This window comes from Neodiprion pinetum, chromosome 3 (assembly GCF_021155775.2).
Source record: "Neodiprion pinetum isolate iyNeoPine1 chromosome 3, iyNeoPine1.2, whole genome shotgun sequence".
NCBI lineage: Eukaryota > Metazoa > Arthropoda > Insecta > Hymenoptera > Diprionidae > Neodiprion > Neodiprion pinetum.
The window spans coordinates 42,762,030-42,777,091 of NC_060234.1; the positions used below are offsets into that span (position 1 = coordinate 42,762,030).

The 15,062-nt window shown below is 38.0% G+C and overlaps 3 protein-coding genes across 13 annotated transcripts; all 3 read right to left on the bottom strand.

The window, feature by feature from the left end:
* Positions 1-1,802: 1,802 nt before the first annotated feature.
* Positions 1,803-5,407, bottom strand: LOC124214893 (vesicle-associated membrane protein 4). 6 transcript variants are annotated; one of them, XM_069134242.1, is made up of 7 exons: positions 5,267-5,407; positions 4,518-4,652; positions 4,324-4,373; positions 4,142-4,192; positions 3,674-3,906; positions 2,699-2,774; positions 1,803-1,982 (listed from the first exon to the last, which is right to left on the bottom strand). In XM_069134242.1, exons 1-6 carry the CDS (start codon positions 5,312-5,314, stop codon positions 2,737-2,739), a joined length of 555 nt encoding a protein of 184 aa, XP_068990343.1. In that variant the 5' UTR covers positions 5,315-5,407; the 3' UTR covers positions 1,803-1,982; positions 2,699-2,736. The 6 variants fall into 6 exon arrangements, with proteins under 6 accessions (XP_068990343.1, XP_068990344.1, XP_068990345.1 ...); XM_069134243.1 differs by having other exon boundaries at positions 1,803-2,036; XM_069134244.1 differs by lacking the exon at positions 2,699-2,774.
* Positions 5,408-6,067: 660 nt separating this feature from the next.
* Positions 6,068-10,333, bottom strand: Gale (UDP-galactose 4'-epimerase). 6 transcript variants are annotated; one of them, XM_046617636.2, is made up of 7 exons: positions 9,848-10,333; positions 8,678-8,862; positions 8,241-8,359; positions 7,876-8,166; positions 7,581-7,761; positions 7,136-7,411; positions 6,068-7,060 (listed from the first exon to the last, which is right to left on the bottom strand). In XM_046617636.2, the coding sequence occupies exons 2-7, from the start codon at positions 8,805-8,807 to the stop codon at positions 6,963-6,965; spliced, it is 1,095 nt and encodes a 364-aa protein (XP_046473592.1). In that variant the 5' UTR covers positions 8,808-8,862; positions 9,848-10,333; the 3' UTR covers positions 6,068-6,962. The 6 variants fall into 6 exon arrangements, with proteins under 6 accessions (XP_046473592.1, XP_046473591.1, XP_068990340.1 ...); XM_046617635.2 differs by having other exon boundaries at positions 8,678-8,853; positions 9,848-10,332; XM_069134239.1 differs by lacking the exon at positions 9,848-10,333 and adding an exon at positions 9,699-9,841 and having other exon boundaries at positions 8,678-8,853.
* A 1,060-nt stretch (positions 10,334-11,393) lies between these two features.
* On the bottom strand, positions 11,394-14,472 carry LOC124214452 (protein Hook homolog 3). Its single transcript, XM_046616724.2, has 7 exons — positions 14,138-14,472; positions 13,497-13,920; positions 13,220-13,411; positions 12,947-13,089; positions 12,720-12,884; positions 12,176-12,338; positions 11,394-11,980 (listed from the first exon to the last, which is right to left on the bottom strand). Exons 1-6 carry the CDS (start codon positions 14,470-14,472, stop codon positions 12,176-12,178), a joined length of 1,422 nt encoding a protein of 473 aa, XP_046472680.1. The 3' UTR covers positions 11,394-11,980.
* Between the last annotated feature and the right edge of the window lie 590 nt (positions 14,473-15,062).

The following is a 15,062-nucleotide window of genomic DNA, read 5'->3' on the forward strand; positions in this document are numbered from 1 at the left end:
TGGCAAATTGGAAAAATAACTTTATTTTCCGAAATATTGTAATCAGGTTGTCGCAAATTTTTCCAGTAATCAGTCGTCTAATAGCTCAATATTATTAAGTGCGGTTTCCATTGACATGAATTTCCCTCACTGAAATGCGACACGCCCATAAGCTCATTTGATTCTCCGTTGTATCATTGCATTCATTTGCTTTTTTCAAACTAGAGAGGCGTTCAGATTGCTAACTCTACTAGCACCATTGAACGTAGACAGAAATAAATTGAGTGAAATCATGGCGAGTGGAAAAGAAGTACAGACGATGAGGATACATGTGAACGTAGCCCATGACCGTCTAGACAAAGTATTTTTACAAAGGGAGTTTCTGACAATCGATGAAAAAAGTATTTGATGAAATACTTGTGTATAATTTGAATTCCTGCAATAAAACTGCGTCAAAATAAACACACATAGTGGCCGCAACGGTTGTAATGACGCACTGTATATGCCTCGCGATTTCTCTAACAGTATTGTGATTCAGCGATAATCACTATGCAGTGTTGGACAATAAATTCGACGATACGAAAAAAAGGGATAACCCATTAAGACACTCGAACGCGGCGGTAAAATGGTCTGTAACTTTGTCACCAGTTTGGCGCCACATTCTGGAATAATCGTTTAAAAGTTACAAAGTTACGATCTTACGGACAAATAATATGCTGGTCATGAATTGACAATCTTGCGTATATTCAATCAGTTTTTAGGTCAGAGAACGACCTACTCACTTCTTGCGTAGAATTATACCGTTGAATAATTGAGGGATTGTCAAAGCCTCTTATAATTATCAGAAGTAATTCACCCAAACGTCTTAAGCACTTAGGAATCAGTGATTAAGTTCGTAACCAGCGTTCGTAGATCCGTCAATTTCATATAGGTACGAAATCGAGGCTTAGCAGTGGTTTGATGCTATTGATATATTATTAACATTGTAAATAATTTAGGTGACAGTAAAGGCCTGTGGCCTTATTTGCGTGGTAGTCACATGTCCAGCGAGTTGAAGACGAAACGAATGGAACCAACACTTCCAATGCATGTAAATGAACGGTACAAAGCATACATGTGCCTTCGGCTAATTGACATATTCCTGGATCTACTCGTTCTACTTTCACTCGGAATTTCAATCATTTTTAAACATTATATTCCAAGTACGCGTACGATGCAAATTAATCCTGGAAAAAACGTTCTCATACATATTATACATGTACGCACGATTATGATAATCTGATCAAGGCAAAGTGGAAATTATACTCTACCAAATAAGCAAGAAACTGGACTTGTTAAACAGAAAATTTTTAATTCACGTTAGATTTTTCCAATGCGCCCGTTTGTCTGCTAATCAACTTTTGAACTTATATGAAAGACAGATTTATAGTCAAGTGTCGTGAATTATCGTATTCAGCGATTTTTAACAGATTCCTCGTTTTAAATAAAACAAGCAAATCGCCAATCAAAATTCATAATTACAGTAACTCATTTGGAGGAAATCGTTGAAGACAAAGTGTTTTGCAAATTTCACTGTCAGAGTGCATCATTTTTCGCGGTGCAATTTTAAATTCTATTCGCAAACATATCTTTACTTTAGCCCCCATGAAATTTGCTTGAAGGTAAAACGAAGAAACTTCGCAGAGAGTTTTGAAACAGGCTAAACTTTGAACGGACAAAATGAATTATTAAACAGCCCCATATAGTTGCTATTGGGTAGAAGAAGTATCAGACAAATAGGTAGGTAGGTTGGTAGCTCGTGGAATTTCGAACATAATTATACGTATGTAGAGATACGTCGTTTATTTATACATAGTTACAAGAATAACATTTATTTTGGCTACATGCTAATTCACGGAGTAAAGTTCGTTATCACAAAATATATTACAATTATTTAAACTGAAATTATGATACGTATTGGAAGGCAGTCGCATGACGTCAGGAATACCATCTGATCAAAGTACCTGGAACACGAAAAATGATATCCTTTTTTTCATCGTAAAGCGGTGGAGCGGTGTCTGGAATTTGAAATTTTTAAATTTATTCAATGAAATGAAAGCTCAATCAACGCACCTAGAAATATATTTTGTACTGAAGTGTACGGATAAATCCGGTAGAAATTCAGTCTGCCAGTGTAAAGAAAAAAGGCGCATATAGGGTATAATTTGCTTCGCATTCATTATCACAAAATTTGATAACATGATCGAAATTTATTTTTTCTAAATGATCGTAGTTACGTTAGAAATTTATATCCTTATGAATCGTATTTCAAGTAGAATGGCCAATCCCATCCTAGAATTATTACTTGCGTAATTCTTCTAAAAACTTCTAAAAACGCAGCGTGTTTAAATGATAATTTATGACCGCTAGACCTTCTCAACAATTTTTTGGCGACCATAAAATGTTGTAGTCTCTACCTCAATCAGATCAGTGGCTTTCCGTCTATAGCAATAATTGATATGTTGGACAACAAAATATCTACAGAAACAGGAACGAATGGTTTCAATGCCGCGTTGCGTGATTACGCTCCATGGCATTGCAAGTGCAGTCGAGGTTTTTAACTCGCGGAAATTGGATCTGGTAGCGTGATCTATATACAGTAGTGCAGGTATTATAATTACGTAATTTCACACCACTGGCGATAAGCGATAGAAATATTCAATATCTCAGATCTCAATACCTTGGTTCCTACACAGGCTGTTTCACCAGTCCAATTAACTATCTGATGACTAGGTAAAGCACCAAGATGTCCAGAACTGAAAATTATACAGGCCGAACCATCAGCGCGGCATTAGAGGCTAGTTCTCGTTAAATCAATGAAAAAAAGAAACGAAGAAAAAAACTCAAACACCTATATACGTATAAATCTTCGATGAAAGATTTTGTCATCAGAAGTAGACCTGTGACAAGCTTTTCAATTGAGAATCGGTTACAATCGCATTGTAATTATCATAAATTAATTAACCATCGGTCAATATACATAAATGCGGAAGTTATAAACAGAATGAAAGTATGTAGATATAGATTATTGATGGGTATCGTTAAAACGAAGTGGTAACGAGATATTTCTTTTAGAACAGTTTCAAATGCGAGGTCAAAGGAGATGTAGAAAACAGATTGAGGAACTGATGTGTGCTGACCGAGAGATTTTTTTTATAAACTAACTTTTCACCAGGAATATTGGTAATGCATGGAAATTTCATTAAATTTCATAAACGTGTACGTAATGCGTACAAGAAAGTAACGGACAAACAGCTAAAAGTATGAACATAATTGTCGATATCTTTTTCATAGAAGCCTTAGGTTTCCTTTTATACCATGTACAGAATCAATAAAGGTATGAAATGCATCTTATCAGTTATTAAAATATTGTGACAGTGATTCCTGGAAAGATGAATATGTAAAAGTGGTGAAATATAAAATGTAAGAGAATGACAGTAATGGTGACTAAAAAAATTCTCAAATTATTGAATGTATAAAATTTCAAAACTTAGAATTGGAACATTTGCTGTTCAGATTGAAAAGTTAGACATCATTTGGCAGAAAAGTTGCTTACACGAAAAAATTCAATAAGCCACACCTGCTGAAGCTTGCAGCAAAAGCTGGTGACGCCGTGTTACCAAGGGTGAGTCAAAGCGAGTCAAGGTTTACTCACCAATAATACTCATAACTATTGTCAGAATAATGGCGCCGACAATGATTCTCATCTTCATGTTCTGCATCCAAGCCCTGCGGTGTGCCTTCTTTGCCGAGTCGTGAAACTCGTTTCCAGCCATAGTCAGCCGTTCGCTGGCCACTTCTAAGTCTTCCATTTTTTCTCCTCGCTCCATCACTTTTTGCACATTTTCACGCATCACGTCTGTTACTTCCTTTATCTGCATACGAACACTAAAATAAACAAATTATTAAAATTCATTGAATACAATTATAAACAGTAACTCTAATCTGGATTTCGGTATTATTCTGGATTATCAGAGAGCATGACAATTTGCAATAGGCCAGAAACAAATCTAACTCTTCGATAACTAATTCTATCTCATTTTATTCCACGATTATTGTAATTTTAAAACAGTTCATTTGAAAAATCTGAGGTAGAGAAAAATCATGATTAAATGAACACCACCTGTCCATTTTACGATCTCTGTATGGCTGACTGGTCGAAGTACTCGGGCGGCTGGAACGATAAACAAAAAAATTTCTCAGATGAATTGAAATTTAGTCTCATATTATGAACAGCGATAAAAAAGTAAGTTCACAATGTGGATCATATGTCTATGGTATGGATAATTGATCGTTCAAGCATACTTGAAAAGCATCTCTTCATCTGGATCGCTGTCATGATCAAGGAGGGTCTCCTAAGGAAATAAACAAAAGAAGGATTAGATTCTGACATCATCTAATAATAATTCTGAGCTTTTTGACTGTCTTGAACCGTGTAAACATTAGACGGTTGCTAATGACTCACGGCTTAAGATTAATCATACAAAAAACAAACACACCTTCTCCACGTCGTCGGCTTTGGCAACGTCGTCACGCGGCACATTACGCTTGAACTTCGGAGGCATGTTTGATGGTATGTCACAGGATACTATTAAACTTGTCCCGGACGGCAAGTACTCCAGTCGTTCCTTAAACTGGATGTGGAGATACGGTTAAAAGAATAAAACTCAAGGAATTCCAAATACAACGTCCATCTTTATCTGTCATACCGCTGAAATCGTTCATGCAGCAGACGACAGACGGAGCGACAACAATAACAAACGGCGCTGAACAATTCATCAACAGCTGGTCATACGGAGCATTGAACGCCCCCATTTATTTACTTCAAAATGAACTGATCCATACTAGTTGCATTATTTCGTTTCTTGCAACAATAAGTGAAAATCATTAGAGACCCTCTGGTGAAAGACTTGGATGAAGGGTAACATTTTTAATGGTAGCGGCCATGTCGGCATATTTGATCACAATCACGGTCTTATAGACAGGTCTGGGCACTCCAAGCCCCTTCCCATATAACGCAGCGTGACCGTCTTGAAGCCTGTGTTTCTCAATTTGTGCACCAAAGACCGGAGCGCTGCAATCTCCGAGGCCAGTGTATGCGTACTGTAGGCCTCTCCCTCACTAGCGCTAGCGGCGAAAATTCACAACATCGGCGTCATTTTCGAGCACGGTTTTACAGCCGGAGTGCCCAGACCTGTCTATAAGACCGTGATCACAATCAAAGAGGCAAAAATGTATCAAGCAATACTTCATTCGTGGTAAATCCAATTGTTGTACACAGCTGGTCACTTTGCATTTTGCAATGCCGATACGTTTAACTGACATAACCACGTAAATATCTTGTCTTCTTCCATTTCATGTGTTGAAAAAGAATAGAGAACCTTTCGACCAAATCCCAGGCGGCATGCTCGTAACCGTGCTCGTAAATTAGTAGACTTACCGACTCACACTTTGCCCACCTTACCCTCCGAACGGACATGACATATCATCGAAGGCCTGCCCAGTATGCTTCATTCTATACAACGATTACCCAATGCTTCCGCTTTCGATTTACATGTTCGAAACTTTGACTAGAGGTAATAGCGAGAAGCGGGTCACAAACGGTTCATTTATTATTCATGTCTAACAGTAAGTTTAGATTTATTTCGATAACAATGGAAAAAACATACGTCACAGTGAGATATTAAGAATATACTGATCTAAGTAACTCGTATGGCAATTCTTCACGACTAGAAAAGTAATTGTGAGTGTAAATATTCACTAATTCATAGTATACGCTGGTCAAATGAGAGTGTCACAATTATGCACTCGTACGGATTGAACAGCAAGAGGTAGAAAATTTTGTTCGTCATCGCGTGTTACAAAAATATTGTGAGACACAGATGTTGAGGCTGGGCTGATTGTCACAATGCAGCATGAGTAAGTTGTATAACTTTTGAAAATACTGTTTATACCTTCCTTTCACTGCATCCGTAGTCTGAATACGTTTCCATGATCTAAAGCCATCGCAAATTTTGAAACATGGGAGACTGAAGCAGATGAATTTTCTCAAATGATTTATTCGAACTTCTCAGTGTACACGATATCTTGCTAGGTTTTGCAACTATTTAACAATAATGGCACATTATAAACTTATAATTCACAAATTTAATTGATGTCTTTAGAAATAAAATACACACAGAACTGGGAACTGTTTGATATGAACTAATGTTCTTGAACACATGTGTATCTTTCATTGTTGCCTTCTTAAAATGACTAATTTATGATATATTTCAACAGATATTTTACAACTATTAACAACAAGAACAATAATAGTAATAATAATAATAATAATAATTTAAAAAACTATCTAGAACCCAGAAATTGGTAGAATTCGATATTGCACCTACAATACAAGGCAATCTCGTACAGCAAACTTAGTCACTTAGGTCATGAAACAATGTTCAAGCTTTATGGTACATCAGAGTTAATTCTGTTCAAGTTGAAGGTATAGGATACAATTTACCAATATCGAGAAAAAAAAACGTCATCGTTCTACTCTGAATATCGAATCTTTTCTCCTCAATCCTCCCAATTTACAAGTACACAGTATCATTACTGAGGTGCTCAAAATTTTATCGGTAAAGTCAGCTGGGTTTGAGTTTTGATTTATCATCTTCTAAAATTACACATTACAATGTGCGTATCGATTTAATCGTAATTAGATAAACTATTAAGCTCACTGTCTTGTCTTTGGTAATTTTAAGCTATATTTTAGTACGATATCCCCAACTTATACACTTTTCTATACCCTATTAATTATAAATAAATTCTAAATCCATTCCAGTTCACTGGCACATAGATATATGTAACTGATGTAAAATTATCCAATCCAATTTTCGATTTCACCTGATGTGGCAGGTTCACCGTCTAGGTGGAATTATTAATCTATAGATTTAATTTGTTCATTTAGATTTTATAGAACAGGCGTCTGGGCAAAATGGGGACGACACGTTCTTATATCCATCCGGGTTTTTCTGCTGCCATCTCCATGTGTCCTTGCCTGTAATCAATGATATTTTTTATCAAAAGACACTCAATAAAGTGTTTTAATTTAGAAAAGTCTAGTCTAACTTACACATGTCATCAATATTCCGTGTTGCGTGCCAGTCCAGTTCTGCATTAGCACGGCTTGCATCGGCATAACTTGTCGCAATGTCGCCTGGTCTACGATCTACAATATCATAGGGTATATCTTTGCCAGAAGCATCTTTGAACGCTCTGATTACTTCCAGAACAGAATACCCTCTTCCAGTACCGAGATTATAAACCTGGAAGCCGGAGGGATGCTGGTGGGAAATCGCCTGCAAGTGGCCAACTGCCAGATCAATTACATGAATGTAATCGCGAACCCCTGTAAATGAAAAATTTTGCAGATTTCACACTTGTAGAAAGATAAAGCCTGGTAATATTCAAGTGACTATAGAATTTTTCACACAACAGAAGAGAACAAGAAGAAATTCCCCGTTGAAGAAAAGTAGAAAAAATCGAACGACATTATCTGGCTCGGACTTCATTATTACCAGTTCCGTCAGGGGTATTGTAATCACTTCCATAGACTGAGAGCTTTTCTCTTTTTCCAACAGCGACTTGGGCGATGTAGGGCATCAAGTTGTTCGGTATGCCGTTTGGATCCTCTCCAATATTTCCAGATGGATGAGCTCCCACAGGGTTAAAATATCTGAGGGATGTGATGGACCAAACCTAGATGAAGTCAGTGTGTGTTCAATGACTAGTTCTAGAATATTTTTCCAGGTGAATATGAAGTGATTACTAAAAGATTCTCGAATATTTCTTCTACCAAGCATAAAAGTATACCTTGTCCGAAACGCATAGGTCCTTCAGTATTTCCTCCACCATAAACTTAGACTTTCCATACGGATTGGTGCAATCCCCAGTTTTCATGTCTTCGGTTAATGGTAGTTTATCAGGAAGACCATAAACAGTGGCGCTGCTTGAATAAATCATTCGATAGACTCCGTGTTCTCGCATTACCTCGAGTAATACTATAGTACCGCTAACATTGACTCTATAATACTCAAGCGGCTTGGCAACAGACTCGCCAACGGCCTTTAAAGCGGCAAAGTGTATCACATTGTCAAATTTATACTAGAAAATAAAATAACTTCATAGTTTGTTATAAACATCGTGGTAAATAATATGGCGAATAACTCGATACTCACCTGTTGAAATATGCTAGTCAATTCCTTTCTGTTTGTTATGTCTACAGAATGAAATGCTACGTGCTTCTGTGTCAGTTCCTCCACCCTCAGAAGACATTCTGGTTTCTTTTTATCCGAAGCTGCAGAATGAAGTAAAAAAATATATTAATATAGCGGTGTGCTAAATGAGCCATCTACAAACTCTTCAGCTGCTCAAACATATTGCGTAAGGCTATATACAAGTTCAGGCACTTGCAAAGCCAAAGATAAATAGGGTAGATTGTATCATATGTTATCGATAGGAACTGGATGATAAAATTTGTCAGCTGAGTGAAGCGATAATTGAGAAATTAAACTCATGATAAAACGATAAGGCTACTTTGAGGAGGATGCGTTGAGAGTATTCTTTCCATAATGCTTGGAAATAACTTTCAGATATTGATTAATTCCCATCTTACCTTGGTAAGCATTAGTAAGATTGTCAATAACCACCACCTCGAAGTCGGCATTAAGTAGTTCCAAAACCGTGAATGCGCCAATGTACCCAGCACCACCCGTCACCAGTATAGTCTGCCCTTTCCTCGACATATCTTCCGTTTCTTCGTGTTGATTCTTACTTCCTAATTTTACCCCTCTAATTGTGCTAGTAAAGTGTTAGTACTAGTATATAATAAATTAAACCTTAAAACTACGGGTTACATTTTGAAATACCGTCTTGTACATGGATGAAATTATATTGTAATATATTATCGCACACAAAAGTGAAAGAAAACTTACTTATTGAATTTTAGATTATTTTCTTATATCTGACAGTTTAGCAGATATGACTGAAGTATCAATGGAACATTGAATATTCGTCTTACAAACAGAAAATTGAATCACATTTTTCCCTTTCTTATCTGCACTATAAGTTGAGATGTTAACAAACTTTATGTGAGAGACCATTTTGTCACTTTTAACAACGTTAAACTGTAAAAAAAGATAATGTTTCATAGTTTCTGACTTACGAATGAATGTAATTCAAAATACTAATTATTTGCCTAATTGGGAAATTAAACAAATTATCTCAGACAACACAGTACTTCAAAAATACCCTCTTTCAATATCCCATAATACCAAATATTATTAGAAACTTCAATATAGATATACAATTATGCAGAATAGCCTGACACTGCAAAAAACATGCTCGATATAACCAATACGTGACTGGAAAATGTAATGAATATGAAACGATAAAGATAACAAGAACTCAGTGCTGCAGGTATTTCAAGTACAACGTTACATAACTATTATTATAAAGGAAGACTTGAGGTAGGCAGCGGATCTTAAATACACAACCAGCGCTATATACTCTCTTCAATAAATAACTGCGATTAGAAATATAACAAAGAAACAATTGAAAAACCGTAAGAGAAAACTGGATTAAGTAAATTCATGTTAATTGACGACAAATTGTGAAGACATTGTACTTTGACAAACTTTTTGTCATTTGACGTGTCAAAACACGTTTCGAAAGATAGATTCAAAAGGAGTTGAGAACATAGAAAATGTACACATTGTTGAGATTCCGCTCCGGGAATGATGTACGCAAGTATCGATTACGGTGACAGAGAAGACCGGAAACATACCTGATCCGGTGCGTGTGCCAAGACAACTAGTTCCACGACGAGAGAACCGTCAAGCGAAAAGCGCGATGTGACCTCGTGGCAAGACGGCTGGACGACCACGCGAAACTGCGCTACGTGCGCTCAAAGAGCGACGGAGTGAAAAAGAGTCGCGTTATCAGCGCGGAGGCGAAGTGGAGAGTGTTACAATTCAGGCCCATGGTTACGGTTGCGGAAAAGTCGCATCCAGTAGCGTCGATTGACCCATTGCATCGGCACCCGCGATGCGTCGGATGGGTTATGTCCTAGAATGATTTTCCTTACCGAACAACGTGCCTTTTGTCATCGTCTACCTTTGGCGGCTGATGAAGATTCAAAACATCGCGCGACTCCGCTCCACAATTTCGAGTTGAATAATCAACGGAACCCCCGGCAGGGACTCGTCGCAACGTCGCCTTTATGTAAACGATGTAAACACAGCTTTTTCTGTACCATGTTGGAACCGGTCTGAATTTGTCTTGTACGTAAGTTTCGATTCACGAAACTCGATACCTCGTTCGTCGCGACATATCGAAGGTATTTCGCCAATTCAAACTCTACGGGAGAGTGGGTAACGAAATTGTTTTCTTAGAAATTAAACAACTTTGTATGTTTTAAAGTATTTTTTTTGATTATTCAAATTCAATATGTATTGCAACCGATCAGACAACGGTAGCAGACCTTCGATCGTAGATGGTTTCCTTGAGTTGGAAACGATTAATAACCGTAAATCTTATCCTCATTTTCGTATAAGTATAATCATGCACGTATTTTGCTATACTTAATTCACCCTAGAAATAATGAACTGCTTTCAAACTGCGCTCTTTAGCTAAGCATTGACATTATCGCCTGCGGACCGTGACCATAATTCAGTTTCACTACAAACACTTCTTTTTGTCACGTTCTTATTGACTATTTTCGTATTTCCGTATTCCGCATTTTTTCCATTTTCGTATCCCGAAATGGATATATTCTTTCAACGGGAAGAAGGGATAGTAATGTTTTCCAGCTAGTCTAATGTATCCTCTTCAAAATCGCGCTTGAAATTTGAAAATCGGTTCATTACATAGAAAGATACGAGATTTTGTTTAAAAAATGTCGTTTTTGCTGGTGTTTAGCACTTTTTGGTAGTTTGTTGAATTTTTCACTAACTAAATTTCAACGAAATTAGATTTGAACTTCAACATTCGTTTCCATATTAAATAACGAAATGACTCATGAACGCGCGGGGTCGTTAATGACCCCACTCCTGCGTTAGAAGGTAGAATAAAAGATACATTTGTTCTAAGATTAACATATGTGTGCCAGAAATATGAGAGCGGATAAGATTGCAGGTCCAGGGCCACGAAACAATCACAATTTGATAACCTCCTATCCAGTGACATGGTGTACGTCCGTTTCTGATAAATTCACGTAAAATAAATTGCGTCGCTGTCTGTTTAAATTATATAATAATTTATAAACGTCTATTATAAATATTCATTCGACTGTCTATACCGACTGTAGTTTACATAGGAGTGTAATAATGCGAACAAATTACGCGATTGACAAAGCTGAACGTACAAACACGTGTTATATAAGAAAAAAAACTGCTTTATTTGTCTGTATAAAATGATTTCATTCGATATATGATTCAGGATAAATACCGCACATATTCGGAATTTCGTTAAAGCTGTGTAGAATGTATCTAGACCTATAATGGTGATATATTCAAGCAATCTTGCAGGTATATCGAGTATATAAAATTAAAAGTATATTGAATAAATAAATAAATAACCAGCTGTGAAGAGGAACTGAGAAGTCCTTTCGTCCGTTACATGCGGTTTCCAGTCTTTTGATCGATCGAATATTTATTATATTTTTCTCATTATCGATGTTTTTCTTTTTTATTTTCAAACCAGACATCTCGGATGGGTTCTCGCAACGCTTGTACTTTGCAGACGCACGAATTGACCGTCGGTAATTCTTTCAATCACGGCTGTCGACTGCAGTATATGCATATTGTAGTCCGGTCATCATCGATTCGGTGGTAGTTGGAGAATTTCTACGTGGAAATTGCAAAAGCAACTCCTTCGGGAATAGAGCGCATAAGCAAAACGTAAAGACCTGTAACATAATCTGAAAAACAAATTCAAATATTTATAGAGTTATGCGTATTAATGTATCACGCATAATCGACTAGAATTTTTCCTGCTGCAGTTGACAGTGAATTCAAGCTTCACTTACAATTAGACCCGTTTAAACTCTTTCTCGACACCTTAAATTATACCGTCATAGAAATAATTGGGTATCTGTATTTCGTATCAGAATTACTTAAGATGTCACAGACGAGCCAGTATTGGATAGGAATGAAAGAGTACGAAAAATTGCTCGCGGAGCTCGGACAACACTTCCTGCAATTTGAAGAACTCTGCTGCTCCAGCCTCTTTCCTGCGATTGGCGAGCCAGCCGCTCCCTCAAATCACTCAACTCTGACCTGAAATTTGTATACAATGGTTTATCACGACTGGGTAAATATACCAAGACTCAGCTGGATACAACCATGGATTATAACTGTTGTATTGAACGACCCATCAACCTTTTTCAGGTATAGAATTCTGAATAGAAAGTCGGAGTGGCGAGGGCTCGCACACCTGCTCGACGCTCGTCTGCTTCCGGCTTTATATTCTTGGAAATATTTAGAACTAACTGTAACTTTGTGAACGTATTCTTAGATAGTTTATCTATCGATTTAAGCAATAAAAAAAAAACAACATTTTTTTGACAGTTTAATTCAGGACACCCCCTTGATATTCGTTTGATTCTCTGGGGCTGAATAATATCCGCGACAACGGCATAATGTATGATGAACACTTACAACTGAGAACTGTACGCGGACTCGAGACGCCGTAAAACGTCGTCGCGATTAGAGAGCTCATTCTCAAGATTAGTTGCTCGCAAGCTCAGCCTTTTTCCAGCCTCTCGGCTCTCCTGCAACTGCTTTTGCATTGTTACCATCTCGCTCGTCTTCACCTTGACTTCTCTGAAACGATTTCGTAATTATAATACAAACTTAACCCTATATAATTCTTTTTTTTCAGCTACTTTGCAGCCTTCCGATGCTGCTCGTGAGCGGAAGCAAGCATTGCCATTTGCCCATTTAACCGTCCCCGTAAATCTTCCGCTGCTGCCTCGGCAGTTTCAGCTCTTGCAAGGCGTTCCGTAGCCAGAGCTTCGCTGTTTGCTACCTGATGATTAATCCCGTTTTTTATTTCTACAATGTATTCTAATTAATAGAAGAGGACATCTGACGCCAAACGTCATTCTTCTATTACTGATTGTCAATTGGAAAATAATTCCAGTTACACGATAAAGTACCTTATCAAGCAAAATTTTTTTATCCTCTCGGAGCTTGAGCAGCTTTTCGCGATCTCGAGATATCTGTCCATCAAGAGCTAGCACCTGTGCCTGTACCGTGAACAATTCGTTCCGTAGGTTTTCCGTGGCCACGGACTTTTCTTCGGCAGCATTCCGCAACTTTTGAGCCTCTTCTAACGCTCTTTCCTTCTCCTGTATAATCGTCGTTCCGACGCACGGTATATAATTAACCGTAATCGTTTCTAAATCGTTAAACAATTATTACAACCATACATACCGCTTTGAGGGAATCTCTGTCGCGAGCAATGTCATCAAACTGGACTCGAACACGCTGCATCTCAGCCATAAATCTTCCGACACGACCATTTTCGGCATCCAAAAGTCGTCGCAGCACGACGATCTGGATGTGAAGATGGTCGACCTGCTGGCTAAGCTGGCGAATCGTTTCATGCAGTTGCAAATTCTCCTCACGTCTACGACGCCAGGCGTTTACAACCAAAGCGCGACAGACGAGACCCGCTGCCTTGTTCGTATCCGGTGGAGCCGAGAGTCCGTTGACATCCAAATCTCCCGGCCATGATCCCATCCCTCTTTCACTCCCAGTTTCAGCCCCATCAACGCATGGTACCTCAGAGCTTGTCAAATCAGTTGCAGCTACTTTCCGTTGCAGACGTGACTGCAAAGAAGTGGCACTCCCAGACCTGACCAAAGTAAAAAATCACAATAAATTTATAGCGCCGTTTGAATGTTCAAATTTAGAAAATGATGAACATCGCGCAGAAATAATTTTTTTCAATACAGGCATTGCTGATTTCGATTTCAAGATTATTGCCCGAGTCAAACTTTCAACTTGATCACTTGAACTTCCAAATCTTGTAACGATTATTTTATAAACATTTTGACCAGGTCATTCTTTACCTTAGGTCAAGAACATCCGGATTGATGGACGTGGGTGACAGATCGACCATAGAAAAGCTCTTCTTACAAGAAGACTTTGGGGTATTCGGTATGATGCATGCTGTCTTTGAGTTGTTTGAGCTAAAGACGGCAGTCTTCTTGGTAATGTTGCCTTGTATTGATACCGGGATGTTGCGGTAGGAATTAATGGGGTTTCTAATCGGTCCGGAAACGGGTCCCCGTCGGGGACCTCTTACGTATGAGGGAGGCGGGGGATAATGAATGTTTCTTTGGCCTCTCAACGAGTACCCACCATACCTTTGGCGATTATTCGCCCATGACGATTGACTCAGCATCTTACCAAATTTCAAAGACAGTTAAAATTATATTTGCTAAAACTGTTGCTGATTGTTTATTATTTATTATTTTGCCAAGGGGATGGATAAAAACAACTCACTACTTAACAAATGAAAGATGCGTCCGAAAATATTTTCACACTCTTACTGGTTTCGGCATGATTCCCGCTTTCATATCTCGAACCTACACGTTTCCTTACCTCGCTACTATTTGCGGAATGTCAAATTTTTCGAGCCTGCCATCATTTTCAAACTCTTTAGCCGTTCGCTGGAGTATATAATTAGCTACGATCGCAGAGCGAACTAGATTCGGGATCGTGAAAAAATGTTGGTCTACTTTAAACGTGTGATTGTGGTATATTTTTCCATTTAGATAACAGTTTTCAAGATCATTTTTAAGAATACACATAAAAAAAATTCCGGAAACTGAGTAGCAAACTTGACGGGCAAATACTTTGATACGTATGACACGAAAGATGTATTATTTCATACAAAATAAACGAAAATTGCGTCGAACAGAAATTCGAAAGTTTGAATGAAACGGCGCGAGTCGGCCATGTTTGTCACGAGGCGCGCAGTATATCGTAGCA

Coding starts and splice junctions, on each gene's coding strand:
- LOC124214452 (XM_046616724.2), bottom strand. CDS start 14,472: ATGCTGAGTCAATCGTCATGGGCGAATAATCGCCAAAGGTATGGTGGG. Junction 13,921..14,137: donor CCGGATGTTCTTGACCTAAG/GTAAAGAATGAC, acceptor TACTTTGGTCAG/GTCTGGGAGTGCCACTTCTT. Junction 13,090..13,219: donor AAAAAATTTTGCTTGATAAG/GTACTTTATCGT, acceptor ATTAATCATCAG/GTAGCAAACAGCGAAGCTCT.
- LOC124214893 (XM_069134241.1), bottom strand. CDS start 5,314: ATGCAAAGTGACCAGCTGTGTACAACAATTGGATTTACCACGAATGAA. Junction 4,653..5,266: donor TTGGATTTACCACGAATGAA/GTATTGCTTGAT, acceptor CTCCACATCCAG/TTTAAGGAACGACTGGAGTA. Junction 4,193..4,323: donor GATGAAGAGATGCTTTTCAA/GTATGCTTGAAC, acceptor TTATCGTTCCAG/CCGCCCGAGTACTTCGACCA.
- Gale (XM_069134237.1), bottom strand. CDS start 9,708: ATGACAAAAAGTTTGTCAAA. Junction 8,360..8,677: donor TCTTACTAATGCTTACCAAG/GTAAGATGGGAA, acceptor TTCATTCTGCAG/CTTCGGATAAAAAGAAACCA. Junction 7,061..7,135: donor ACGGAATATTGATGACATGT/GTAAGTTAGACT, acceptor CATTGATTACAG/GCAAGGACACATGGAGATGG.